The sequence below is a fragment of the Triticum aestivum genome, chromosome 3A (assembly GCF_018294505.1).
Source record: "Triticum aestivum cultivar Chinese Spring chromosome 3A, IWGSC CS RefSeq v2.1, whole genome shotgun sequence".
NCBI lineage: Eukaryota > Viridiplantae > Streptophyta > Magnoliopsida > Poales > Poaceae > Triticum > Triticum aestivum.
The window spans coordinates 312,704,926-312,732,082 of NC_057800.1; the positions used below are offsets into that span (position 1 = coordinate 312,704,926).

Sequence of the window (27,157 nt, forward strand, 5' to 3'; positions counted from 1 at the left end):
TGCAACCACCGAATCATAGTTATGACATTTCCTTTTTGTCAATATGATTTGATTTGAACCTGAATTTTCTCTTTATTCGTGTGCCCCTTTTTACTACTTATACGTTGATAACAAGACGAATGCAACACTTTTTATTTAGATCTCTATATCAGGTGACAAGTAGGTGATACTTGACATTACACTAAGCCCCCACAGTGGAAAAATGGGTAGGCGTCAAAATTTGATATCCACTCATCTTGAAGAATCTTTGGGCTAATTTGTCCAAGCCAGTTATTTCACCATCAGCCTGAAAGCAAAAACAAACAGTAGTTACATCTTGAGCAATCCATAGAAAATATACAACTATAATACTAGCTTGTCAATATCTGTTATCCACTCAACTTGAAGAATCTTTTGGATAATTTGTCCAAGCCAGTTATTTTTGTTAGAGTAATCATATCCTATATACCTAAGAGAGTCATCCTCTTAACTTATTTATCTAATATGCCACCTCACCATACAACTATGAATAGGATAAGGCCCATCACAACATTCAACCATGCATGGGAAAATGTTTTCCATTCAATTATTCTACTTATATTCAATAAATATTGTTACAACTATACATAATAAAATATAAGTTGTGTACTTTAATTTTGGTTTTCATATTATCAACCCAAATGTTCATCAACCAATTCCTGCAGCAACGCACTGGGCATCCTCTATTTATATAATATAGTCGTGTACACTTTGTATATTTCCCGTTTATAAGGGAACTCAAACATAGAGCTTTGCCAATGTATAAGGGAACTCAAACATAGAGCTTTTCCGTTTATAAGGGAACCAATTCTCTCCTTGTGGGAACTCTCCTAGTGGAGATTAAAGCCTCCTCTTGAAGGGACTTCATGGGAGTACAAGACCTCCTGAGGGAGAAAACTCCGTGGAGTACAAGGCCACCCTTGTGGTGAAGGCTCCATGAGCACAAATCCTCCTTGTATTAGGATTTGGGGAAGAACTCTATCTTGCTCCCTCCGTCTCTTGTGGATGGCTGGGATCAAGGAATTATCCATGTGTATCTTGCGTTGCCACTTGTGTGTTGATTTGTGCTTGTTTCCCTTGTGTTTATCACCTCTTTCTCTCGTGTTCTTCACGTTTTCCCTCAAATCCAACTCCAAGTCGTGAAGACCAGGCCACCCCTACGGGTTGCCCCGGATCAACACCCGGAGATACCCCTAGACACTCCGGCCCCAAGCCAAGAGCGCCAGGAGAAACAGCCAAAGCCTTCGGGCCATGTGCCTTCACCGAGCCTCTAGGAGACAGCTGGAGCTTCCAAGCCAACCACCCCGTACACTCCAGACCATGGAGACTCCGGGTAACTGCCTGTGTGCAGCTTTTAGGCTCTTCCCTCCTTCCCCCTTCGTGGGATCACCACCTCCTCTACAGGGTTAGCAAAGATTACTAGATAAGAGGGTGACTGTCTGTGTGCAGCTTTTGGGCTCTTCCCTCCTTCCCCCTTCGTGGGATCCCCACCTCCTCTACAGGGTTAGCAAAGATTACTAGATAAGAGCTTTTGCCATCTACCTCCCCTAGTGGCATTCCTCCATTGTGGAGAAGACTCCGAGGAGCACAAGGCCTCCCTTGTGGAGAAGACTCAGAGAAGACTGCACTGGAGTACAAGGCCTCCCTTGTAGAGAAGACTCCATTGGAGTACAGGGCCATCCTTGTGGTGAAGGCTCCCATGGGCACAAGAACTCCTTCCATGGAGAAGATTCTGCATGTGAAATTCAAGACCTCCATCTCTTAGGATTTGGGGATGAACTATTCTTCGTTTACTTTTCCCTTTGATTGTTGTTTGGATTCAAGTGCATCTCTTGTATTGACCTTCGTTAGCTCGAGGCTTTTTTCCGTTGTCATTGCTAGTGATTCCTCGTGTTTTTCCCCGTGTTCTTCATCATATCCACCTCCAATTCGTGAAGATCGGGCCACCCCTACAGTTTGCCCTATACCAGATGGTCTCCAAGAAGCGACTTTGGAAAAGTAGTTTTGATCAGTACAATGTGTGTTGGTGTTTCGCAAAATATATAGCACGGAATAAGTATTTTCTAGAATCAGCCCATGTTATTTTCATGTGTCAAAAGAAAACTCTTACAAAAATTTGCACAACAGAAGCTGAACAAAATTGGCAATACATCTACAGCAGCAATATCGCAAATTATATGCCTAATTTACACCCCATCATTATTACCATAACCGTTGTAAATAGCACACCTCTTCTGTGAAAATAAAAGAACAGCAATCTTTGCATGCTAACCCTACGAAATTCGCACTTAAATTGCTCTAGCAACCAAACAATCTGGTAAGGGCTACATTCTGCTTAGTAAAAGTAAGTAATAACCAGCCCGAACTTGTCACATTACGCACTACGAATAGTTGAATACTATTCCCAGCAAGAAAAACAGAAGAAACTGCTTGCATTCATTCCCAAAGTCCTTTGGGGTTTGAGCAACCTTTGTTGTACAAATTCGTGAAAAACATGCGTGCATATAACATATAACAGGAAAGCAACAAAGCTAAATGAAGCATGACAACAATTCGAGATATTCTGTTCTTTTTTACTTTTCGAGTGGAATTGAGGATTTGACCTATTGTAGGTATGCATGTTGGACTTCTGGTTTTGATATGGCATGAAAGTTCATCGTTATAAGAATTAATGAGATAATCAAATCTGGTTAACATAAATCATGTTCTTAGCTTCACGCATTGTTGTGTTATGCATGTGTTACCACAATGACCTGTACGATGAAGATGCCAAAAGATGGACAAAGGAACCTGCTAGGTATACTGTGCTGCTATCTCGCGCATCAGGCTTTCAGGAGCTGCAGAAAAAGAGTGTAAAAAATAGTAACTTATGATAAGTAAGCTGCGGGTGCAGTCACATCATTTGGTAAAGTAAGGGTTATCCTGAAGTTGATAGAAGATACCTTCTATACCACCAGTGAAATGCTCAAATTGGCCCATGGCTTGTCTAACAAACATCTCTACACCGCTAACAACTTTCACTCCATGTTCTTTTGCTTCTCGTAGAAGCCGGGTAACTTTTGGGGCATATACCGCATCAAACACTACATCATAGAACCTTAAAGCTTTCTGCAGATCCAAAGGGAGAATTCCTCAAATACACCGAGGGGGCATGTTAAAGATGGAATGAAAGATTAAAAGGAAAAGGATCCCCAAATTTAATTTTGTTAGAATGAAACAAGTTTGCTTGCTTGCTCGTGTGTGTGTGTGAGAGACCTTCGGAACAGGAGTGCCATCAACATTTGGGTACATCCCCAATGATGTTGCATTAGCGAGGATCGTCCCTTCTTCAGGCCTGAAATTTTCCAGGTCGGCTAACCTCAGGGCCTGGCCACCAACTGCATTGGCAAGAGTAACTGCCTTTTCTGGGGAAATGGAGAATATTTTCAAATTACAAGATGTATTACGATACGGACATCATTCATCTAAATGACCATTTGGCTTACATCGAGTATGGACCAACAAGAGATGAAACAAAAAGCAATCATGTAAGAAAATCATACTAACTTTAAGATGGTATGGTATCTAGCGCAAAGTAGGTTCACTGCTCAATACGGTGTAAAGTGAGCCCTTTTAGGTAAAAAAAAGGGGGAGGTCTTAATCCTCAAACAGTTCTGAAAACAAAATTATACATCTCTACTATTAAAGGGGAGTTTGTTGGTTTCACTTACATCGCTTCCACTCCTCAAATCGATACATGCCACCTCCTATCGACTTTTTTTTAAACCATGCAATAACCCCCATTAATATTTTTCCAAACCAACTCAATACCACTCTCACTTTCCGCAACCCCCATTGTTTACTCACTTCGCACTCCGACAAAATTTTGCCACATTGTGCTTTGAGTATTTGAGTTGCGGTTCCCGTTTCCTAACGTGTTTCGGCTACTTAGGGACGGTTCGACATCAACATCACCGCCGCTCATCATCGACAACAACCACTTCACCATTTTGACACCATACCATAAGCAAGAATCGGTAACCTCATCTTGGTATCGTGACACCCCATTATTATACAATCTTGCCATTTACATTGATAACCACCATAGCCCAATTTTGCGTATCTTACCCATCGAAACTAGCCTTTGAGTATTGTCGGCAACGTGACTTGTGCACCTTAGTGATCATACTTTCCATAGCATACATACCATATCATCTTGGTGCATATCTCGGTATCATCTTTTGGTGTCACAAAATTGTCATCGCATACACAATTGCTATCTTGGTTCGTGAAGCATTGCATGAGAAAGAGTTCAAAAGAGAAAGAGCCAAACAAGCTTTTAAGCAAAAGGGAAACATAAGCAAAGAGCTTTTAAGCAAGAACCATAGCATCATACTACATTAAGATTGTCATACTAGATCATCTTGGATCATATCATTGAAACACCATACATAGAGCATACTTGGGATAGAAGTCGTTGCATTTTTGCTTAGTAGGTTGTGCACAAGTCTTCGTATCCGCCTATTATGCAATCGTGCTAGCGTCTCTCTAGTGTTGTGCAACAAGAGCATTTTCGTGGATTTCACATTTTGGCTCACTCCTTGGTTGCACGACCCCATTTATCTCTCCGTGTGTGAGTTCCCGTGTACCATATCTTGCTATTAGTCTACTTGTTGCATTTGCAAATTTGTGAATCTTTTCCAACATTATTGAAGCTCACTAACAATTGCATCAAATTTTGTGCAACCATCCTAACCGAGCTCCACCATAAGCTTTTACTTGTGTAGGTGTGAGAAACTGACAAGAATTGGTACCAATTGTGCTATTTCCTTGTTCCACATTTGAGTGATCATTGATCCGTCTTGACCGCAACATCGGTCAAGGTACATTTGGTATAAGTTCTTCTCTTTCTCCCACTCACATATTTGTTTAGAATGATGGATAGGCCAAGCACTTCTACCAATCCACTCTTCATTGAGCAAGACGACGACATGTCCTCCTACGTCACAAAGAGCCACCTCTTTGGTGCACAACGTGCTTTGCATCAAGAGCAACAAGCAATGAACGAACGCATCAACAACCTCGCCACCGACTTGCGACTCTCCGAGCAACGTACAAGAGACTATTTCGACAACAAGCTCGACGACCACAAACAAGAGAATGACGCAAGAATGGACGAGATTCGTGCTTTGTTGCTCAACCGCTCTTCTTCCACTTCATCCTACTCAAGACGGAACCGCTCAAGTCGACACTCCGATGACACCATCTCCCGCTCAAGTACTCCGACATCGAATACTCTTCGAAGTGCCGCGCGCCAAGATCGTCAAGCAAACCGTAATCCTCTACACGACAACGACTCTCAAGAGCAATGACACCGTCAAAACCAAGCTACTTTTGCGCAAGCACGAGAACGGCAACGCCAACGCCATCAAGAAGAGGAAGAGCGAGCGAGACTACATCAAGATGAACAAGATGCCGAGGCACAACGTCAAAAACGACAACTACGTGAAGCTCAAGCACTTGAGGCGCAACGTGCCCTTCGAGATTCAAGTCGAGCCGTAGCCACGCGCAACCGACAAGCTCGTGAACAACAAGAAGCGCTTCGCGAAGAGGTTCAAGAGAGGATTTTTCAATCAAGAGTGCATCGTCAAGTTCCTCAAGCTCCTCCACAAGTTCAACAAGCACCTCAAGTTCACCAAGAACAAGAAGACAATGGAAATCCTTCAAGACAAGAGCAAGTTGAGGGAGACAATCCTCCTCATCAAGGATGTCATCACCCTTGACCCCAACACAATGAAGAGCAACGATACGGCAAGCTTAAGTTCACCATGCCCAAGTTCAATGGAAGCAATGATCCCGAAGAGTACCTATCATGGGCATTGAAGGTTGACAAAATCTTCCGCTTGCACAACTATGAGGAAGAGAAGAAGATCGCGATGGCAACCCTTGAGTTCCAAGACTACGTCCTCATTTGGTGGGAACAAGTCATTGAGCGCCGTGAGGCAAGAGGTGAACCACCCATCACTACTTGGGCGCAAATGAAGGATGTCATGAGAGCACGTTTCGTGCCAACATACTACAACCGTGACCTCTTCAAGAAACTCCAACTCCTCAAGCAAGGATCCAAGAGCGTTGAAGAATACTACAAGGAAATGAAGATTGCCATGATACAAGCTAATGTCACGGAAGATGATGAGAAAACTATGGCACATTTCTTGAATGGACTCAATCATCCTATCAAGAAGATCGCCGACTTCCAACCATACTCGAACCTCATCGAGCTAGTGCATCAAGCTACCAAGGCGGAACGTCAAGTGCAAGATGACTTCAAATATGCCAAGTTCGCATCCAAGACCTATGGTTTCTCCAAATCTCAAGTTTCAACGACTCCAACACCTCCTACCTCAACCAAGCCATCTACAAGCAACGGCGACAAGTCAAGTTACAAGAAAACTTCGACAACCTTAAGTCATCCTCCTACAACAAGCAACTTCAAGCCGAGAGCTTCGTCATCCTCTACCCCAACCGATGAGACCATCAAAACAAGTTCCTTCAAATGTTTTACATGCGGCGGTCGAGGCCACAAGTCCTTCGAATGCACAAACAAGCGCACCATGATCTTCAACGACGATGGTACATATGACTCCATGAGCGAAGGAGAAATGGAAGCCCTTGACCAAGTGGCCATGCACCGGCAAGTGAACGAAGATGAAGATGATCAAGTCTTTTGTGACGAAGATCCGAGCCCCACTCTCGTTGTCTTCAAGGTCTTGACTCTTCAACATCAACAAGAAGACGACCAAAGATGCCATATATTCCATACCAAGGCCGGCATCAATGGAAGGTCCGTCAAGGTCATCATCGATGGAGGGAGTTGTCATAACTTGGCAAGTGAAGAACTATGCTCCAAGCTCCAATTGGCCAAGATGAAGCACCCACATCCCTACAAAATTCAATGGCTTAGCGACTCCGGCACTATCCAAGTCGAGCATAGAGTGCAAGTCTCCTTCAAAATCGGAGCATACGAAGACACAATGGAGTGTGATGTCGTTCCAATGTCCGTCTGCCACCTTCTTCTTGGGCGACCATGGCAATTTGATCGAGGTGTCATCGACAACGGCCGCACGAACCACTATAGTTTCAAGATGAAAGGAAAGGAGTACGTCCTTCGACCTATGTCCCCAAGCCAAGTGATCGCCGACAAGCAAGCCACCTATCGTGAAGAGAACAGTGAAAGAGCGAACCACCAAAAAGAGAGTGAGCGCCACAAGCCAAAATTGAGTGCCTCCACGATGAGCGACAATAACTTAGTTCTATTTGCCACCAAACGTGAGATGAGAGAAGTGTGTGAGAACCCATCACGTGTCATGCACTATGTCCTTTTGTGCAAGAATGACGCACCAAAAGCTAACACCTCTCACAATCTACCTTTAGTGTTATCTTCTCTGTTGTAGGAATTCCAAGATGTTTTCCCCGACGAGCTACCTCCGCGTCTACCTCCACTATGAGGCATCGAGCACCGAATCGACCTCATCCCCGGAGCACCCCTTCCTAACAAGGCTCCCTACCGCGTCAACCCCGAGGAAACTAAGGAGATCCAATGGCAAGTACAACAACTCATCAACAACGGCCATGTACAAGAAAGTTTGAGCCCTTGTGCCGTCTCGGTAATCCTTGTTCCCAAGAAAGATGGTACATATCGCATGTGTTCTGATTGTCGTCCTATCAATGCTATTACCGTGTGGTATCGTTACCCTATTCCACGCCTAGATGATATTCTAGATGAGCTTAGCGGAGCCACCAATTTCTCTAAGATTGATCTTAAAAGTGGCTACTATCAAATACGCATCCAAGAAGGTGATGAATGGAAAACCGCATTTAAGACCAAATTTGGCTTATATGAATGGTTTGTTATGCCAATTGGTTTATCCGAAGCACCCGGTACTTTCATGCGACTCATGCATTTTGTTTTTCGACCCTATATTGGTGTATTTGTTGTGGTCTACTTTGACGATATTCTTGTGTTTAGCAAATCTCTCAAAGATCATGTCACCCACCTTAGGACCGTGTTGCAAACCCTTCGAAAAGAGCGCCTTTATGCTAATATGGACAAATGCCTTTTGGTGTTGATAAGCTTGTTTTCTTGGGTTTCGTTGTGTCTTCTAAGGGTATTCATGTAGATGAATCTAAAATCAATGCTATTAAAACTTGGCCCCAACCAACCAACTTGCAACAAGTGCGTAGTTTCCTTGGTTTAGCCGGTTTCTATCGTCGATTTGTGAAGGATTTTAGCACCATTGCTTCACCTTTGCATGCTTTGAGCAAGAAGAATGTGCCTTTTGTTTGGGGACCATCCCAAGATACCACATTCAATGAGCTTAAGAATTTGCTTACTCATGCTTCCGTGCTTGCATTACCCAACTTTGACAAACCTTTTGAAGTTTATTGCGATGCTAGTGGTAATGGCATAGGAGGTGTGTTAACGCAAGAGAAGCGCACCATAGCGTACTTTAGTGAGAAACTTTCTGGAGTGCAACTCAACTACCCCATCTATGACAAAGAGCTATATGCTTTAGTGCGAGTTTTGCGTGAATGGGAACATTACCTTCGCCCTCATGAATTTATCATTCATACCGATCATGAAACGCTTAAGTACCTTAAGGGTCAAACTAAGTTGAACAAGCGTCATGCTAAATGGAGTGAATTCATTGAGTCATTTCCTTATGTCATCAAGTATATCAAAGGCAAGGAAAATGTCGTGGCGGATGCGCTTTCTCGTATATGCATGCTTGTTACTCAACTGGAATTGAATGTCATAGGCTTTGAGCACATAAAAGACTTGTATGCGCATGATCCTACTTTTGCTATTCCATATGCCAAATGTTTGACGCATACATCTTGGGAACGCTATTACATCAAGGATGGTTATCTTATGAGAGCTAACAAACTATGCATCCCCGAGTCTTCTCTTCATTTGTTGCTTTTGCAAGAATCTTATGAAGGACTAATGGGACACTTTGGACGCGACAAGACATTCGCTACGCTCTCCAAGAACTACTATTGGCCCAAGATGTCCCACGATGTCTCACGCTTCACCACCCGATGTTCGACATGTCGCAAAGCTAAGTCCAAAGCTCAATCTCATGGTCTTTATACACCCCTTCCAATTCCTTATCAGCCATGGGAAGATATTAGCATGGATTTTGTGCTTGGTTTGCCTAGAACTAGAAATGGCAAAGATTCTGTGTTTGTTGTTGTGGACCGATTCTCTAAAATGGCTCATTTCATTCCTTGCAACAAGATAGACGATGCTTCACATGTTGCAAACCTTTTTTGTAGGGAAATCTTGCGCCTACATGGAGTACCAAAGACGATTGTCTCGGACCGCGACGTCAAGTTCTTGAGTTACTTTTGGAAGACCTTATGCACCAAGCTCGGAATCAAGCTACTATTCTCCACGGCATACCATCCACAAACCGACGGCCAAACGAAAGTGACGAACCGAACACTCTCCACTCTACTACGTGTGTTGATCAAGAGGAACATCAAGGAGTGGGAAGAGTGCCTACCGATCACCGAGTACGCCTACAACCGCGCAAGACATTCGACTACCGGCAAGTCCCCCTTCGAGGTCATCTGCGGATTCAACCCGTTGTCCCCATTGGACATTCTCCCTCTACCACTACAAGAGCGCATCAATATGGACGCGAGTGAACGAGTGAACTATCTCAAGAAGATGCATGAAGATACAAGGCACACCATCAAGCGCCAAGTACAACGACTCGCGACCAAGCTCAACGTCAACAAGCAACCCATGATATTCAACATTGGAGATCTCGTGTGGCTACACCTTCGCAAGGAACGCTTCCCCAACGAACGCAAGTCCAAACTTCTACCACGAGCCGATGGACCCTTTAGGGTGCTAGCACGCTACAACAACAACGCTTACAAGATCGACCTCCCGCACGACAAACACAACGTGAGCGACGTCTTCAACGTCAAGGATCTCTCGCCGTACCATGGTGATGAAGATTTCGATCCGAGGTCGGATCTTTCGGGGGGGGGGGGGAGATGATGCGGAGCATCCCAAGGTCATCCCCATGGACCTACCTACGCCCCCTACGACACCACTTGGACCAATGACAAGAGCACGAGCAAAAGCTATCCAGGATAAGGTGAACTCGCTCCTCTCCGAACTACCACTTTCTATACATGAGACATGGCTGCTACCTCAAGCGGAAACACTATGTGTAATCATGTACTTGGAGGAAAGCCAAGGAGCAGCTACATCCAACGGACAAAACGGCGAGGACACCAAGTGCCAAGGACAAGAAGAAGAGCTGCCACTGAAGCTACAGCCACCGGACGACCGGTCAGGGCCGGACGTCCGGCACCCGAAGCCCCAGCCCGCACAGGCCCCGGCCAATGCAAGCTACAGCGAGCGAACATCTGACGTCCCCGCACCCGAGCCAAAACAGCGGATGTCCGACGCGACCGAACGACCGGCCATCTTCGAAAATCCGGTGCCACCTCCATCGAGCCAGAAGCAGCGGAAGTCCAAAGACTACCGGACGTCCGAACGCCCACGAGCCACCAGACGACCGTAACCCACCGGACGTCCGGTACCTGTCTGCGCACAGTTTCGGGCCCGAGGCCCATGTACCCCTTCACTTCGCCCCCATTTGCACTAAGACTATAAATAGACCTCCTCCTCCTACTAGATAGGGTTAGCATAGGTTTAGCTCATTTGAGATAGAGCTTTACTCATCCATCCGGATCTACTCCATCGGGAGAGACCGCTCCGCTCCCTCTTCGGAGAAGATCCACCTTGGATTCAAGACCCCTTCATGGGATGACCCCTCAAGACCTCCTCACGGAGATGAACTAGTTACCGTCTGTATCGTCCTTTGTTGGATTTGGACCGTGTGATCTCTATGGGTACTTGGATCTAGCACATGTGTGATTGTTTCTTGTTGATTTGAGTGATTCCTCTCCTTCCCCTCGTGTTTTCCCCCTCGTGTTCTTTGTGTTCTTCGTAGGATCTGCTCCAATCATGAAAGATCGGCCCCTAGGGTTTCCACCCTACATCAGCACGGGTATTTAGCTAGTTTACATATGTGCAATATTTACGCACAACTTTTCATCCATATCTTACCAACCGTGTTGTACATAACATAGACAAATATGTGGATCAAATAGAGAAACTTTTTGGTTTTTGGAGCTATAAATTCATCCTTTTGTGTAGCCAATAAATTAATGTATTTTTTAATAAAACTTTACAGATATGTAGAACACATCCATGGAGAAAAATTGGAATTTTTTGAAAGTTCTAAATATATTTTTCGTATTTCCCAATATATTTTTCATATTTCCCAAAATATCGGGATCCATTGAGCCCGGGAGCTAAATTGCTACAAGCATCTAGATGAGGATTGCTTGACTGTTCCAAGGCCTAGTTCCAAATTAGCGAGGATGATATAAGAGAACCGAGTCATGGGAAAGTCAAGTAATCCAAATAATAAGTTGGATGCAAATTAGTTAGAACAAACAAAGACATATCGGGAATGAGGCTGGCAAAGGTGGGATGTGAAGCGTTGATACCACACGAAAGGTGTTTGTTTCAAACCGTACCGAGAGCAGTGTAGCCTGCTAACATGGTTAGATCGCAATGGAACGACGAAGCTAGAAGGCTGCTTGCGGTAAACCTCTTCGTCAATGGTGACATTGACGAAGGTATTCTTGATGTCTAGTTGCCAAATGGCTCAACCGTAAATCTGAGAACGGTTGGGGAACTGAACTAAACCTCAATTGAACCCGCATGATCAATTTGGGCAAACCGAACCTAACTAAACCTCTTTAATTTTTATTTAAACCCAAACCATACTGAACCACGTCCTCACTCCACCTAAACTAAACTGAGCCGATGGTTGAAACCATGGTTTTAGCCAATGGGTAAATAACAGTTCCATACCATGTTGCCTCCTACGTTCATGGCAAATGGCCTGGTGCTGCTCCCATCTCTCTGCCTTTGTGAACAGCTTGTAAAGGAGTGGTTGAGTGGGGCAGTGGTCAAGCAGAGCGATGCACCTCAGGCGCCGACGCCGCCCGTTCTTGTCAGTGCGGTGGGTCGTGCATGCGCGCGGCCGCCGTCGCGCCTCCGAGTCCCGAGCTGAGCATGATCTTCAGCTGCTCCCACGAGGGTGTCGACGCCGCCGGCGCCGCTGGACGACTCTCCTTTGATGCGGCACTGCGGTTCAGCATCGCGTGGGCGGGAACGCCGGGACGGGGAGAGGTGGCGGCGGCGGCTATAGGAACAGGGAAAGAGCGAGTTGTCGAGCATACCTACGAAGTTCGAACCAATCTCAGGAACCGGTTTGGAACCACGGGTTGAGCTTGGTTGGAAATAGAACGGTTCAAGCCCATACCTGATCACACCCACCTATTATTCACATGAAATTGAACCCAACCAAACTGTTAGCAGATACAATCCATTAGCGACCAAACCAAAGAAGCCCACTTGATTAAACTGAACCAATACACCCGGTTATACGAAAACCATCCCCAGGTTTGGTCAACCGCGGTGATGGCAAGACTAAAGGTCTCGTCATAGTCGACCCACCGGCTAAGCCTTTGATGATCCAAAGCGCTTTGTACCGAGCGAAAGGAGCGACCACCTGCCCTTCTAAAGCAGCGCGCTTTGGTCATGGTGTGGCGCCAATGAGGGTCCCGAGAGTACTGCGGTAGGACTTGGCACAGGTAAGACGACGGCGATCTCAATGGATGATTAGACAGTTCACCAAGACGACAATACCGTCCTTTGCAAGAGACCTCATGATGCGGGTCAATCCTAGGACAAAGCACAAGAGCACCAACGCGAACCGAGCATGAAGGCACGGGAGTGGCGTCGCCGGAGGCAAGCTTGACAGTGACAAGCCTGACCGCCAAGGAACTCAAGGAAGAACATCCAGAGTTTGAATAATTAGAGGCGTCAAACACAACTGGAATAGGTAGCGGGGGGCTAGGCTTGGACATGCATGAGGGGGATGGTAGCAACGCCCGAGTGAGGACATGGTGGAGAGGCTGAGAGCACGTATGGTGGTTGCGGACTCAGCAGCGGCAGTCATGGCGGGAAACCATGCTAGGTTGGATTTAACTAATTTGATATCATGTGATAGAGAAGCTTGTCCAACATCGTCTGAGATGGTTTGGGCATATTCAGCGCAGGCCTCCAGAAGCTCCAGTGCATAGCGGACGGCTAAAGCGTGCGGAGAATGTCAAGAGAGGGCGGGGTAGACCGAATTTGACATGGGAGGAGTCTGTTAAGATAGACCTGAAGGATTGGAGTATCACCAAAGAGCTAGCTATGGACAAGGGTGCGTGGAAGCTTGCTATCCATGTACCATGAGTTGGTTGCGAGATCTTATGGGTTTCACCTCTAGCCTACCCCAACTTGTTTGGGACTAAAGGCTTTGTTGTTGTTGTTGTTGTTGTTGTTGTTGTTGTTGTTGTTGTTGTTGATATCATGTGATAGAGAGCTGGGGAACACTGCACATGGCATGATGCACACGCAATTGGTACAACCACCATACAATCAAAATAACATATTGTTAGGAGGATAATCTAGGGTTAGGTGCAACTAAAAGCTAACTATCTATATTGCTAACAGTTAAATTTTAACATGAAGCTCAATAAGAGGTGAAGATATCAGGAGAAGGGCGAAATCACGATAAACAACGATCCATTGCACTAAGGTTGGCGCGCTCTAATCATAACACGACATGGCACTGGATTTGGTCGTTGGGAATTAAAACATGGGTGCAACCAATTGCTCTGTGCAATAGAGTTGGATGCTTGTCAGGAAGCCTAGTCAGCGTCACCAAGGGATTGGCGACAATGATAACATGTCCCGACCCTTCATTTTCCAAACATGTGGGCCCAAAATATCAAGACCGTATGAATATGAATTTCAAATCGGATAAATACAAATCTTACCATAGGTACGATTTGCTACTACAACTCTTGCACCCTTCTTCTTTGCCCCATAGGCAATTGCCTTAGCAGCACCACCAGCACCTACAACAACAATAAGCCTGCCAGACAATGGTGACATAGCAGCATCCTTTGACCCCAGACCTGTGGAACATAAATCATGTGATATTTGTGCATGACTCCCAAATAACTGTTAAAAGGGAATCAATTAAGATTGCTAAAACCTCCTATGCCATCCTCAATAGCAGAAATTGCTCCAATGTAGTCTGTATTGTAGCCCACTAATTTGCCATCTGATTTCCTAACTATAGTGTTTATGGCACCTATTGACTGCAGATTAACACAACAAAATAGCAGGTCAAACAAAGAGAAAGTGGAAGCTAATTAATGAAGTAGACACAAAAGAAGTACAGTGCATCCAGGTACCTTAGCAACAGCATCATGTTCATGGCAACAATGTACTGCATCCACTTTGAAAGGAAGAGAGCAACTGCATTACACAAAGTCAAATGGTGTAAAACAAAATTGCTCTTGTGAAATGTGCCAATGAAAAGGGCTGAAATGACTTTCTAGAAATTGATTTTATAGGAGTGCAAGAGTTCTGGTTTTCTGAGGTACTGCTCGTGTTATGTGGGGTATTCCCTACACAAGGTGCAAAGCCCAACCTGGGGCTGGTTAGGTTGCAGAAGAGCAAGGGCATGTTGCCCTTCGAGTTGTCTTCTAGTAACTAAATTTTCTAAGCTCCCTAGGAATAGAGCGCACACGGTGTCCGGCATTCTTTTGCGAGGCGGACTCCACAGGTCCGCGTGAGGTTGCGAGTTGCAGTTGCTCTCCCTTTGGGGTGCTCCCGGCCGTCAGTGGGCGAGACATGCGTGTGGAAAACACTTTCTGTACTCTCAACCTTTCCTCTGAAATCTCAACCCCTTCCCCAAGCTCATCCCCTCACCTCTCTCTGGATCGCTGATCCCCTTCCTCGATCAGGGTATTACAAACATCAATGTTTTTTCAAGCAATGGGTTGCTGAAAATTTGGAGTTATCTATCAGTCCATGCATTTTTATCTATTTACTTTTTGTGTCATGTTTTCTTGTAAATTTGAAAGGTGTAGCCAGGACCTAGCAATACATGGTTACCTTGCTTGGTGGATTGTAAATCTCAAATGCCTTGGTAGGTAGTAAGCTCAGGCACACATGGACAGAGTTACTGTTCAATTCTTAGCATGACTAGCAAGGCTGTTATCCTGGAGTTCCTATATCACAAGTGATCCTTTTGTTATGTCGAAGTATTGAATTTACATCTTTAGAAAATCAGTTCTTTTTTACGTACAGTAGCAAAGAAGCAGGGTCTGTCCTAGAGCTACACACTCTCCACAAACAGTCTAAGAGAAATACAGTCATTATAGATTTTAGAGAGAGGTACCTACTTAATTCTTCAGTGCTTCATATCCTAGCATTCTTCTTATGCTTAATGGTTTAGATTCTGATATTTTGGGATGATCTGACTCATACTTACTGATGAAGTAAAACGATTACCTTCCCTTGATTTCCTTTCTTAGTTCTGTTCCTTGATGTTGTGTTCTTCATCCAGTCTTCGTGTTCTATATTGTGCCAGTTCAAAAAAAAAAATATTGTACATAACAGAAAACTTCAGTATTTAGCACCCGTTTGTGTAACTTTTGCTGGATCATCGCCTAGTTACTAACTAAAAGAATAAGAGAAGTGATGCATGGTTTTAAATTACATGATATATTTATAGTTGATGCTCTATAAGAATTTTTTACCATGCATGTATGTAACTTTCGCAAGAGTCCATCTTTCAGATTAGATTCATTCCAATAAATGAATAGTGTGTCTACACATTCTTATTTATGAATTTAAACCAAATTTAACTCCATGAAGTATTCTACATTAGTGCTCTTACTTCTTACTTCTATTGGCCGGAGAATCTCGAAATCCAGGTCAACAATGAACTACAAATAAGCAAAAATACTTTAAGGAATTCCAGGGCAACCAACAAACAAGATGGCTCATGCTGTTTTTTTGTCAACTAACGTACCATGAATGAAGACACGATCAACCGTAAGTCCCCGATTCCTATTGTCAACGATTTGTTGGATGAGCTTCGAGATGTGTGCTTTTTCACTAAGCTCGACCATCGCTCTAGCTACCATCAAGTGTGCATGCACCCCGAATCGCCAAGACAGCCTTCCATAGCCACAATGGCCATTATGAGTCAACTAACGTGCCATGAATGAATACACGATCAACCGTAAGTCCCAGATTCCTATTGTCAACGATTTGTTGGATGAGCTTCGAGATGCGTGCTTTTTCACTAAGCTCGACCATCGCTCTAGCTACCATCAAGTGTGCATGCACCCCGACGAAATCGCCAAGACAGCCTTCCATAGCCACAATGGCCATTATGAGTAACTTGTCATGCCATTCAGCCTGACTAATGCTCTGGCGGCATTCCAAGCTTTGATGAATGATATCATTCGACCATTCCTCTGTCGATTCGTACTTGTATTGTTTGATGATATATTGGTTTATAGCTCATCCTGGTTAGAGCACCTTCACCACCTACATGCTGTTTTCCAGGTTTTACGCCAACAAATACTCTTCCTTGTTGGATTAAACACCTGGTGCAGCCAACACTGAGTCAGTGCCTCAGTGGATTCAGCTCTACGGGACCGCAATGCCTTCCTCCAGGATGTCCGGGGACACATCCTGCAAGCCCAGCAATATGCTAGAGTTATATGATGATAATCACCGGGAACTCTTGTTTGAGATGGGAGAATGAGCTTGGTAGTGACTACGCTGCAGAACAGTAGAATCCTTGGCAGAGCATGTGCGCGGGAAGCTCGCTCCCACATACTATGGACCATTCAAGGTATTGGAGCGTATATAGGGTCAGTAGCATACCGTCTGGAACTCCCTCCAGGTACAAACCGACATGATGTCTTTCATGTTAGTCTTCTGAAGAAATTCCATGGTGACCCTCTGGCTAAGACCTCCTCACTGCCTCGTGTGGAAGACGGCAAGGTGATCATGCAGCCAGCCAAGATCCTCGGTGTAAGCCTACGTCGTGATGTCAAGCATGTGCTTGTTCAGTGGGAAGGTACAGCTGAAGATGATCGCTAATGGTCAGGCTGCAGCAGAGCAAGGCAAGTTCCCTTTTGAGTTGTCTTCTAGTTAGGATTGATCCCTAATGGAATAGTCAGTTCGTACTTGAATAGTTTGATTGAGTATATGCAGGTAAGAGTCTGAATTCTAGTTGTGTTCCAAGTCGAGTCACGTGTAAGGCTTCAACGAAGGTCTGGTTCCTAATCTCCTGTTGTCTCCTCTACCCCGTTACCTCTCTCATAGCAGATGGGGCGTCACCTGCCGGCCAGCAACTCATCTGCCCAAGAGTATCTCCCCCGGCACGGCATAAACCTCCTATCTAAGAACCATAATAGCTCGTTCTCTAGTTCACTCCTTGTGTTAGCTACCTTGCACAAACCACGCAGATCAGTGTTTATTAAGCATGCTAAGAATGTTTGAACTTGAAAAAGGAAAGATGATGAAAAAACACATTAAAAGGGCAAAAGTGGGGATATGCATAGCTAGTGATACAGTTATACAAATGCACAAGTGAACAATTATGAGATCTGATGTGGTGGGAACCTCTGATAGATTTCTCAGTCTTTCAGGGATTATTTCCAATATGCACAGCCACGTGCTCATCAAGATCATAGCAAAATAATCATTTCATTCTAAGCAATCCTACAGATTAGTAATGTATTCTTTTTCTACTTTGCTGAATTAGAATTAGTACCTAAATCCTGAAAAATCTGGAGATGAATATGTGTCAAGAAATCTAGCAAGATCGTCTGCCAGAAGTGGAAGATAAACAGCATTGTATCCAACAGACTGTAGACATTTATTGTGCAAAATTGGGCTCTTGCTCTGCTTTACTGGGTTGGCTATAAGACCAAGAACTTTTGTATCAGGTCCTATACACCTTATATTGTAAATGTCCAATAATTCTTCAAGTGTTGGTTGCCCAGATGCTGATGTCTTAGTAGCATCAAGTATTCCAAAGGTAAGATATCCACCAAATTTTGGGGATAACACCCTTGACATCAAACCTCTCTCACTCATCACCAATCCAATCATAGGCACCTGTCATTTCTATTAATCAGTGAAATGGCAATGTATAGGCCGGCATGAATTAATAAATCATGTAACTTAAATCCTTAGCATGTAAGTGCACATCAGATTGCAATTAGCCAAACTGATGTTTGGCTTCTGATCAATAATATCAAGCTTTAAAGCCAAGATAAATGAATAATAAGATCGAAAAAATAGCAGATTATATCTTTTGGTCCCCAGATTTATTTTCTTCACCCAGGCCACAAAAATGCAAGTTTTCACGAAATTTGTACGTGCAGAAAGTACAGACATTACCATCAGTAATTTTAAAAATTTGGCAATTATATCTTTAGCCCGAGAGCATATGCCGCTGGGTGCAAATCTAAATTAGCAGAGATAAAGGATTATATGAAACAGCTGTTGAGTACATTAACTCTTGTTCTCTGTAGGATATTAATTCTTTCAAGATGGAAAGTGCTAATTTGCTGATTATAAGTAATAGTAGTTGAGAAAATAGCAGAAACTACTGTCATTATCACTTGAATTTGAGAAAAAAACTGTAGAACTAATTATATTATGGCATTAACACCATGGACGCTTATTAACTTACAATTACTAAATAAACATACCAATGGGTTAGAGAGTAGTGACATGTAAATATGTGATTATTGACTATTGTAATTCAATGTCCATGTCAACTTTGGTAAATATGGTATTTACGACGATCATACCAAAATATTTTGATAATGCATTTATTATTACTAAAAGTATTGTATTTACAAAAAAAATGATACCGTATTTGCCAAAATACCGTGTTCAGCAGACAAACCGGATGGACACAAAGGTAGCTAGTTAATAAAGTAAGGACAGGGAAAATTTCACAAATTAAGACAGCTAGCTTGTTTTTCTTCGATATTCTATTCTATATTGAATAAACTATTATTTGAACATACAGGGAAATGGACCAACTAATTCTTGCACAGTACATACAGGTGGGTGCTGTTCATCTGGCTTAACTGAAGCACAACTGTAGAGATTCAATTTTTTTAACAGCAATGGGCAATAGTTAACTTTCAAGTTCTACGGAGCACATCTTCAATATTGAGAAGGCCAAGTTCAATCAAAAGACATAAGGACTGAATATACAAGACAGACACAAGTTTCTGGGAGGAAATAGTGAAATCTTTCTTGGATTCTAGAAACTGTCACTTACTTGGCAGTGCACCATCACTTGGAACATCCTTGACACATCAACAATGTCTGTAGCAGTTGTTGCAACTTTAACTATGTCAGCTCCAACTTCTTGTATTCTGGCTACAAGATTTGCAAGCTCCTCGCAGGATGGGGTACTTTCATAATTATGTGAAGAAACAATAAGTTTACACTTATCTGGCTTATTACCAGAAAGAAAATCAACAAATTTGTCAGCAACCTGCAACATAGCAAAATATGTTGGCCATGAGAGTATCCATATGATTATCTAACACACCAGCTAACAAATCTAGTAGCAAAACCATTGTATCATCAGTGGTAGAAAGAGAACAAAACAGAGTTTCTTTCCATATGTAATACTTGTTTTTTTTTACTAATCTACGTTTAGGGACAAGTTTAATCATGAATGTCTTGTGCAAACTAACATGACATTGACATGTATCCACAGAATTTGTCCATATTGCATTATCCAGTATTCACAAAATGGTGAGCATCAGAAAATTTCCAATGTGTAAACAAACCTTTAACTCGATGTCAACATAGTCTACACCTAGTTCCATAGCTAAACAGAGTGTTTCAAATCTAGTGGCATCATCACCATCATAGCGACCTCCTTCCCAGTTAGGCCTGCAAAAAACAAACACACATGCACAGCATTTATGTAAGGCATCATGGTGCTTAGTTGTACAGTGGAAATTAGTTATATTTTGCAACAACGAGCCACCACGGCAATACAGTCCAACAGGTGACTTGGTAAGGGACTGGAGGTGATGGCTTAAACGACAATGAAACGGCTTTACTTAGACCTTTTCCTAAAGCTTGGCAGGTGGTAGGAGCTAGGGCCCTACCGGATCTAGGGCGTAGGTTGTAGGGGAAGGAGGGGGAAGGGCGAGGGCTGGTGCGCGGCGGCCGGCGGCGTGGCGCCGTCCTTGCGACGGGAGCGGCGGCGGCGAAAGCAGGAGGCGTCTAGGGTTTAGGTCTCCCGGCTCCCTAAGGGAAGCCGAGCAAATATTGATTGCTTCTTGCTTGATTAGATTGATACATCTCCTCTCCTTATATAGAGAGGTTTACTTGAATCCTAAGCAAACATCCTAATACGATAAGATAATTGGGCTAAGCCCCTAATTAAGATACTTGGGCCATAACCCACTGGGCTAAGCCCTATGCCGGTCATAACACTTCTCCCCGCCTGCACAAACAGCTCGTCCTCGAGCTGTAAGGTGGGGAAGCGCTTGCTGAACTCCTCGAGGTGATCAACCAGCGTCAAACACCTCCGCGACAGCTGGGGCGGCAAGGTCGGCGGCGACGGCGTCCTCCGGAATGTAGTCTGCAACCTCCAGGTAGAAGAGTCGCGGGCAGGCGTGGCCGGGCGTGTAGGGCTCGTCGCAGTTGAAGCACAACCCTTGGCGGCGACGCTCGAGTAGCTCGGCCGAGGTGAGCCGGCGGAACGGGCGAGCCGCGGTCGCGGCGAGGGGTGCCGCGGAAGACTGAGCAGGCCGACCCTAAGCGGGATCTGGCCAGGGTAACGACCCAGTGGCCCGGGACAGTGACTCCTGCTGGACGGCCACCGCGCGGCGCTCGAACGCGCGAGCATAGTACATGGCCGTCTGGATATCCTGGGGTCCCCGAAGCTCCACATCCACGCGGATGTGATCCGGAAGTCCACCGTCAAAGAGGTCGGCCCGCTGCTGCGCCGTCACGCCCGACGCATGGCATGCCAGGGCCTGGAAACGGTCGGCGAAGTCCTGAACCGTGGAGGTGAAGGGAAGGCGGCCTAGCTCCGCCAGGCGGCTCCCGCAGATCGAGGGCCCAAAACGAAGGAGGCAGAGCTCGCGGAAGCGCTCCCAAGGGGGCATGCTGCCCTCGTCCTGCTCGAGGGCGTAGTATCAGGTCTGTGCCGCGCCGCGGAGGTGGTGAGAGGCGAGCCAGGTGCGCTCCGAGGCGAGGGTGCGCTGCCCGCGAAAGAACTAGTCACACTGGTTGACCCAGTTGAGGGGGTCCTCCATGCCGTCATAGGTGGCGAAGTCGATCTTGGCGAACCGCGGCGGTGTCTGGGTCGGAGCGCCGTGTCGAGCTGGCTCGAAGGTGCGGAGCAGCGAGGCGGGTGGCGCCTGGTCGGAGTACTCCGGGTAAGGACCCGCGGAGCTGGATGGCCCGCCGAACTGCGAAAACGGGGTCGGCTGCTCCGGAGCCGTGGTGTAGACCGGCGATGGCGAAGACCCAGCCGCCCAAGCTGTTAGTGGCGACGGGGAGGCCGGAAACCGGACCTGATGTATCAAAAGGCCGGCCGGCGAGGACGCCCCTGAGCTGGGCAGAGGTGGCGCCGGTGGTTGCAGCGTCGGCTGTGGAGGGTGGGCGGGTGCGTGGTTGCCACGGGGGAAGGCGGCTGCAGATGCCATAGGGGAGCCGCAGCTGGCGGCGGCGGGAGATGCCACAGAGGAGCCGCGGCCGGAGTGGTCTCGCCAGGGTGCCCCGCCTGGAACGGCAGTAGCGGCAACCTGGTGCAGGCCGGCGCGCCCTGGGCCGGCCACGGCAGCACAGGGGGACCTGCCTGGAACGGCAACAGCGGCTGCCCGCTGTAGGCAGGCGCGCCCTGGGACGGCCACGGCAGCGCAGGGGAGCCCGCCTGGAACGGCAGCAGCGGCTGCCCGCTGTAGGTAGGCGCGCCTTGGGACGGCCATGGCAGCGTGGGGTGACCGTAGGCGGTGATCGGCGCAGCCGGCGGAGGTGCGTACGGCCCAACCATATACTAGTGGTACTGGTTGAGGTGGAGCCCTTGGACGGCCGTCACGAGATCCCGCAGCGTGCTGGTCATCTGTTCCGGCGTGAAGACGGTGGTCGGCGGCGGCGCGGACGTGATGGGTGCCGGCGGCGGTGAGGAGCCCGCGGTGGTGACCGGGCCCGACAGCGTGGAGACCTCGGCGGTGGTCATCGGGGTGGACGTCATCGGCGCGGTGGTCATCGGCGCGGAGGTGGAGGCGGGCAGCGGCGGCGATGGTGTTGACGAAGACATGATCGGACCCAAGTCTCTAGTTACCAAATTGGTAAGAGCTAGGGCCCTACCGGATCTAGGGCGTAGGTTGTAGGGGAAGGAGGGGGGAGGGCGAGGGCTGGTGCGTGGCGGCCGGCGGCGTGGCGCCATCCTTGCGACGGGAGCAGCGGCGGCGAAAGCAGGAGGCATCTAGGGTTTAGGTCTCCCGGCTCCCTAAGGGAAGCCGAGCAAATATTGATTGCTTCTTGCTTGATTAGATTGATACATCTCCTCTCCTTATAGAGAGAGGTTTACTTGACTCCTAAGCAAACGATACTAATACGATAAGATAATTGGGCTAAGCCCCTAATTAAGATACTTGGGCCATAACCCACTGGGCTAAGCCCCTATGCCGGTCATAACAGCAGGCCTCTGCTGCACTTTGTATTTAGAAGATTGCAATATGATTATTATATAGGAAGTTCTTTTACTATAGTCATTGTTGGTTAACCCCATTCTCCAGATCACTGCCATGGCAGCGTTTTCGCCTAGTATCTTTGTTAGCGTTCCATTTCTTCAGAAATAACGCCCGGTAGGCTATGTATCGGCCTAGCCGGTTTATTTGCTTTCTGTTAGAGTATTTAGCGGCCTCGACGAGCTGGTCATGGGATGGCACAGAGCAAGGAGCGGGTCAAGGCCACAGTAGCCGGGGGACTAGCGCCACTTCTTTGTACTCTGAATAAATAGCGGAGAAATACAGAAAAGCAGCAAGTCAGTGCGCTAAGCAAAATCTCGTGTGTGTTCACTGTGTTCATCGCGATCCAGCTGCAACTACAGTCGTCTCCCTTAAATTTACCAAGTTCAAGCTTTGTCTTTCCCATCAGTTTAAACTCAATAGTTTATTGGCCTCTGTATGATGTACATGAATTATGTTCTGTGTAGATGCTCTATGATGTACACAAAATGAACTGCTCTTATGATGCAGTGGTGGCACAACAACTGGGAGTTAGTTGTTTGATGAATTTTCTCAAAAGCATTAGTTGATTTTTTGTGTGTAGTTTTCCTGATTCCTGTCATGGGGCCATTGCCACAGGGAGCGAAAGCTAGATAGCGTACAATTGTTACTTCAGCACATGTCTTCTTACTATTAGTGATTTCAAATTTAAGGGCACAATTAGATGCTTAATTAGAATTTTTCTTGCGAAATATGTCATTTCTAAATAATGATGTTTGATCGATATATGATATGACCGCAAATGTAATAGTTCTTCATGAGATTAGTCAGTGACATCCAAGGCCCTTCAAATTTTCTTTCCCAGGGTCAGATCTGCCTCGGGTCATAATTGGTCCACAGTTGATCCTTGATTATTATTTTTGTGGTTTTTGTATCAGGTAATTCGCGTCTTGCATGAATTTGTATTTTAATTCAGTCAAACTGTACCAACTTGGCAGTATGCTTTTGAATTTAGTATCATAATCATCCACTTATTAGGTGAACAGATTGACTTTGGGGGGATCCCACAGTCCGTGTGTACCTACATACTCGTTGTTTAAACTGTTTTGGCAAAGCACTACATGTGCGGGGAAAGAGCGCAACTGTGCCATCTATAACAGGCTTGTTAGTTTCTTCCCTATCATCTTCAAGTGCCACATAGTTGTGCGTAAATTCCTGACATGGTCCTGCTCCAACAGAGAAGGATGGTAAGATATCAAGTTTGGTGTTCAAAATAGTGTTGACTTCTATGTTGTTTCATTCTGAATGACACCAAAGACCCAAAGTTACTCATGAACTTTCTTTCTTGTCCATGGCCACTACAAGCAAGTGTTGCATCAGGTACGTAGTGTTCTTGCCATGCTTGAAGCTCTGCAGGAATGATCCAACTGGTGCTACCCATGCCTCACTGACCACCAGCATTAGTTCGTTCTATAACCACAGCTCGTCGGAGCAGATCGGCAACATTTGGGGCCTGTTCTGCTGTTTCAATGCAATCATTTGCAGTTGATACTTAGTTTTATGTGTATGTTGAGATCTAACGTTAAATCATCATCAGCTCTATGGCAAGCATTAGCATCCTGTAATTTTTACAAACAAGAACAAACTACTGTTTGTTGTTAACTATTTAACTAATTAACCTGACCAGTTATTCACAGCCTCCTTGTATAAAATGATTTAGCAAGCTAGCTGGACATATGAAATTGTTTGATCTTCGCATTTCCGCTGGCATCCTGCTTTTTTGATACCTTTCATATGGTGCTTCATATTCTTGTCAATGCCATAATTTTACCACCACTAGAACTAGAATAATTAGGCTTCTTTTCATAATTAATCTCAATGCATATGACTCACAAGCAATGATGAAGGAAGGTGCTAACTATTTTATTAAAATTTATTTATTTTGTACCTGTTGCAACGGACCCTTTTGCTAGTACTCCCTCCATTACACAATATAGTGCATCCGCGTTTCCCAAGATCCAAGTTTGACTGTAAATTTAACCAACGAGACCGATTGCGGCGGGGGCAAAAATTATATCACTAAATTCACATCGAAAATACGAATTCAGTGATATAGTTTTTGCTCCTGCCGCAGTCAGTGTCGTTGGTTAAATTTACGGTCAAACTTGAATCTTGAAAAGCGCGGGCACACTATATTGTGGAATGGAGAGAGTATCAAAAAGTGCATGTTCATAAAGGACTTCTACCATAAATGTGTTTGTAATAAAGTATAATCTTTTATTTATTTTTCTATTTAATGTGTCTAGAAAATTTTCTGTCAGGAAAGCTTGAGATCACAAGGTTTTGGTTCTTGCATCGAAACTGATTAGGAGGGACCCTAATAAGGTGCTGCATACGGTGCTTGGTGACGTTCCCTCATGTGCGAGATTGAGCCCAAAATTTTCAAAAATCAACTTTTTAAGTTTCAAAAAAAAACTGAAAACAAATACACAAGTACTTAGATAGCTATATTAGATGCGTGTGAAATTTCATCACCAAATACGTTTTGATTTGAGCTGTACCAAAAAAAAATCATGTGCTTTTATAGTCATGTGCTAGAAATACGTGGTTTTGTCATTTTTGTGTACCTCGCTCAAAAAAGTATTTCACCATGAAACTTTGCAGACAAGTACTCCCTCCGTATTAAAATATAAGACGTTTTTTGACACTAGGGAGTAGTATACATCCATATGTATGTGTGTGTTTTTCAGAATTTTTCAAAACCTAAAAAATTGTTTTTTGAATTTTTCAAACCAAGGGCTCCATGGAGCTCCAGCTCAATTAGCAATTTCCGTTGTGTGAATATTTTTTTGCTAACTAATATATGGTGAGGTGTTAAAAAAAAACTAAAACAACACAAAAGCTAGGATGCACAAAAGCAAGCAAGGGAACACTCCAGGCCGGTGAGCAGCATCTGCGCGCCCGTTCCGAATTTGATTATTCGCAAGTATCTGCACGCCCGTTCCGAATATTGCAACACGGACGCGAAATTTCAGAACAACCAAACCGGGGATCGAGAAGCAGGCGAAGAGGAGATCGAACCGGTAGGTGACAAGGACGGGGAGTGGGCAGCTGTGGAGCAGACGTGGAAGGTCCTCCCGCGGGCGGAACCCCTCGATGTAGTCCAGTCGGATCTCGACAAGGTCGCCCCCTGCGGCCGCTGCGGCCGCCGCGTCGATCTTCATCCCCTCGACCGTCCGCCCCACCAGCGGCACACACAGCAGCGTCATGTCCTCCTATTTTTTCTTCCTTCACGCTCCCGATGCAGATGCGGGCGATCAGTGTGGGGGTTGGTGTGAACTGCACACGTACGCGACTGGGAAGCGAGGGTGGGTGGAGGACTGGAGGTGTGAAGAAAGATAGCACAAAGGTCCTAGGGTTGGTGGGGGTGAGGTTGGTGGAATGCTGGCAGCAGAAGTTAGATATCCGAATTGTGCCGTTAGACATTTGAGGCAGCGAAAAAGACCGTCATCCAATACATTAACGTATGCGATTTGTGCGTCCGCTTGCGCAGTCCATATAGGCAGAGGGACACTATGCATCGCAGCCAATGAAACGAACGGAGGTCTTATGCTATCAACGTCAAAAGAGAGAAAAGGGGAAATGGCGTGGATTCGATAGGAACCTTTTTCATCTTCCACACACAACCTTCTCTTTGATTTTTGTCTTCCCACTTCCCAAGCTATGGTTCAGGCTGCCGCCGGTGTCGTCCCATCGCTCCTCCGACGCTGGCCACAAAAGGAAGGTAGGCTTCTCCACATGTCTTTTCCTCTTGATGGCACCCTCGTAGTAGTAAGGTGTGGGCAAGGTCGACGACGAGGCTGCGGGTGCCGGGGACGACCTTCTCCAGGTGCGGCTGCTGCCCCTCCTCGCCTCCAGATGCAACTTGACCGGTTGCGTGGGCGGGGTAACCCTCTTTTGCCGCAAGGCCGACGTCGGCGCAGGGACGTGGCGGCGCACGTCCGTGGAGATGCCTTCCCGCATGTGGAGCTCGTCGGGCGACGCTGCTCAAAAGATCGCCGCCACAACCACCTCGAGCCTTCCGCAGCTTCGCCCGTCTTCTAACTCTTATCACCGCCTTGTCGTCGGGGCCATGGCGGAGAGCAGCGGCACACCTTACTACTATGAGGGAGTCACCAAGAGGAGAAGATATGTGGAGAAGCTGGCCTTCCTTCTGTGGCCAGCACCGGAGAAGCGATGGGACGCCGGCGGCGGTGGCCTGAACCCTAGCTTGGGAAGTGGGAAGACAAAATCAAAGAGGAGGTTGTGTGTGGGAGATGAAAAAGGTCTCTATCGAATCCATGCCCTTTCCCCTTCTCTCTCTCTCTCTCTCGACGTTGATAGTGTAAGACCTTCGTTCGTT

General features: G+C 45.8%; 1 protein-coding gene across 3 annotated transcripts; it reads right to left on the reverse strand.

Annotated features, from left to right (window-relative positions):
- Nucleotides 1-26,183, reverse strand: LOC123061226 (bifunctional 3-dehydroquinate dehydratase/shikimate dehydrogenase, chloroplastic). 3 transcript variants are annotated; one of them, XM_044484224.1, is made up of 11 exons: nucleotides 25,837-26,183; nucleotides 19,852-19,957; nucleotides 19,332-19,550; nucleotides 17,802-18,148; nucleotides 14,413-14,476; nucleotides 14,220-14,316; nucleotides 13,990-14,130; nucleotides 3,274-3,422; nucleotides 2,961-3,126; nucleotides 2,772-2,855; nucleotides 1-286 (listed from the first exon to the last, which is right to left on the reverse strand). In XM_044484224.1, exons 1-10 carry the CDS (start codon nucleotides 26,022-26,024, stop codon nucleotides 2,812-2,814), a joined length of 1,521 nt encoding a protein of 506 aa, XP_044340159.1. In that variant the 5' UTR covers nucleotides 26,025-26,183; the 3' UTR covers nucleotides 1-286; nucleotides 2,772-2,811. The 3 variants fall into 3 exon arrangements, with proteins under 3 accessions (XP_044340159.1, XP_044340158.1, XP_044340157.1); XM_044484223.1 differs by having other exon boundaries at nucleotides 2,809-2,855; nucleotides 14,211-14,316; nucleotides 25,837-26,181; XM_044484222.1 differs by having other exon boundaries at nucleotides 14,211-14,316; nucleotides 25,837-26,181.
- Nucleotides 26,184-27,157: the final 974 nt, after the last annotated feature.

Coding starts and splice junctions, on each gene's coding strand:
- LOC123061226 (XM_044484223.1), bottom strand. CDS start 26,024: ATGACGCTGCTGTGTGTGCCGCTGGTGGGGCGGACGGTCGAGGGGATG. Junction 18,149..19,331: donor AAGTGATGGTGCACTGCCAA/GTAAGTGACAGT, acceptor TAGAAATGACAG/GTGCCTATGATTGGATTGGT. Junction 14,317..14,412: donor AACATGATGCTGTTGCTAAG/GTACCTGGATGC, acceptor GTTAATCTGCAG/TCAATAGGTGCCATAAACAC.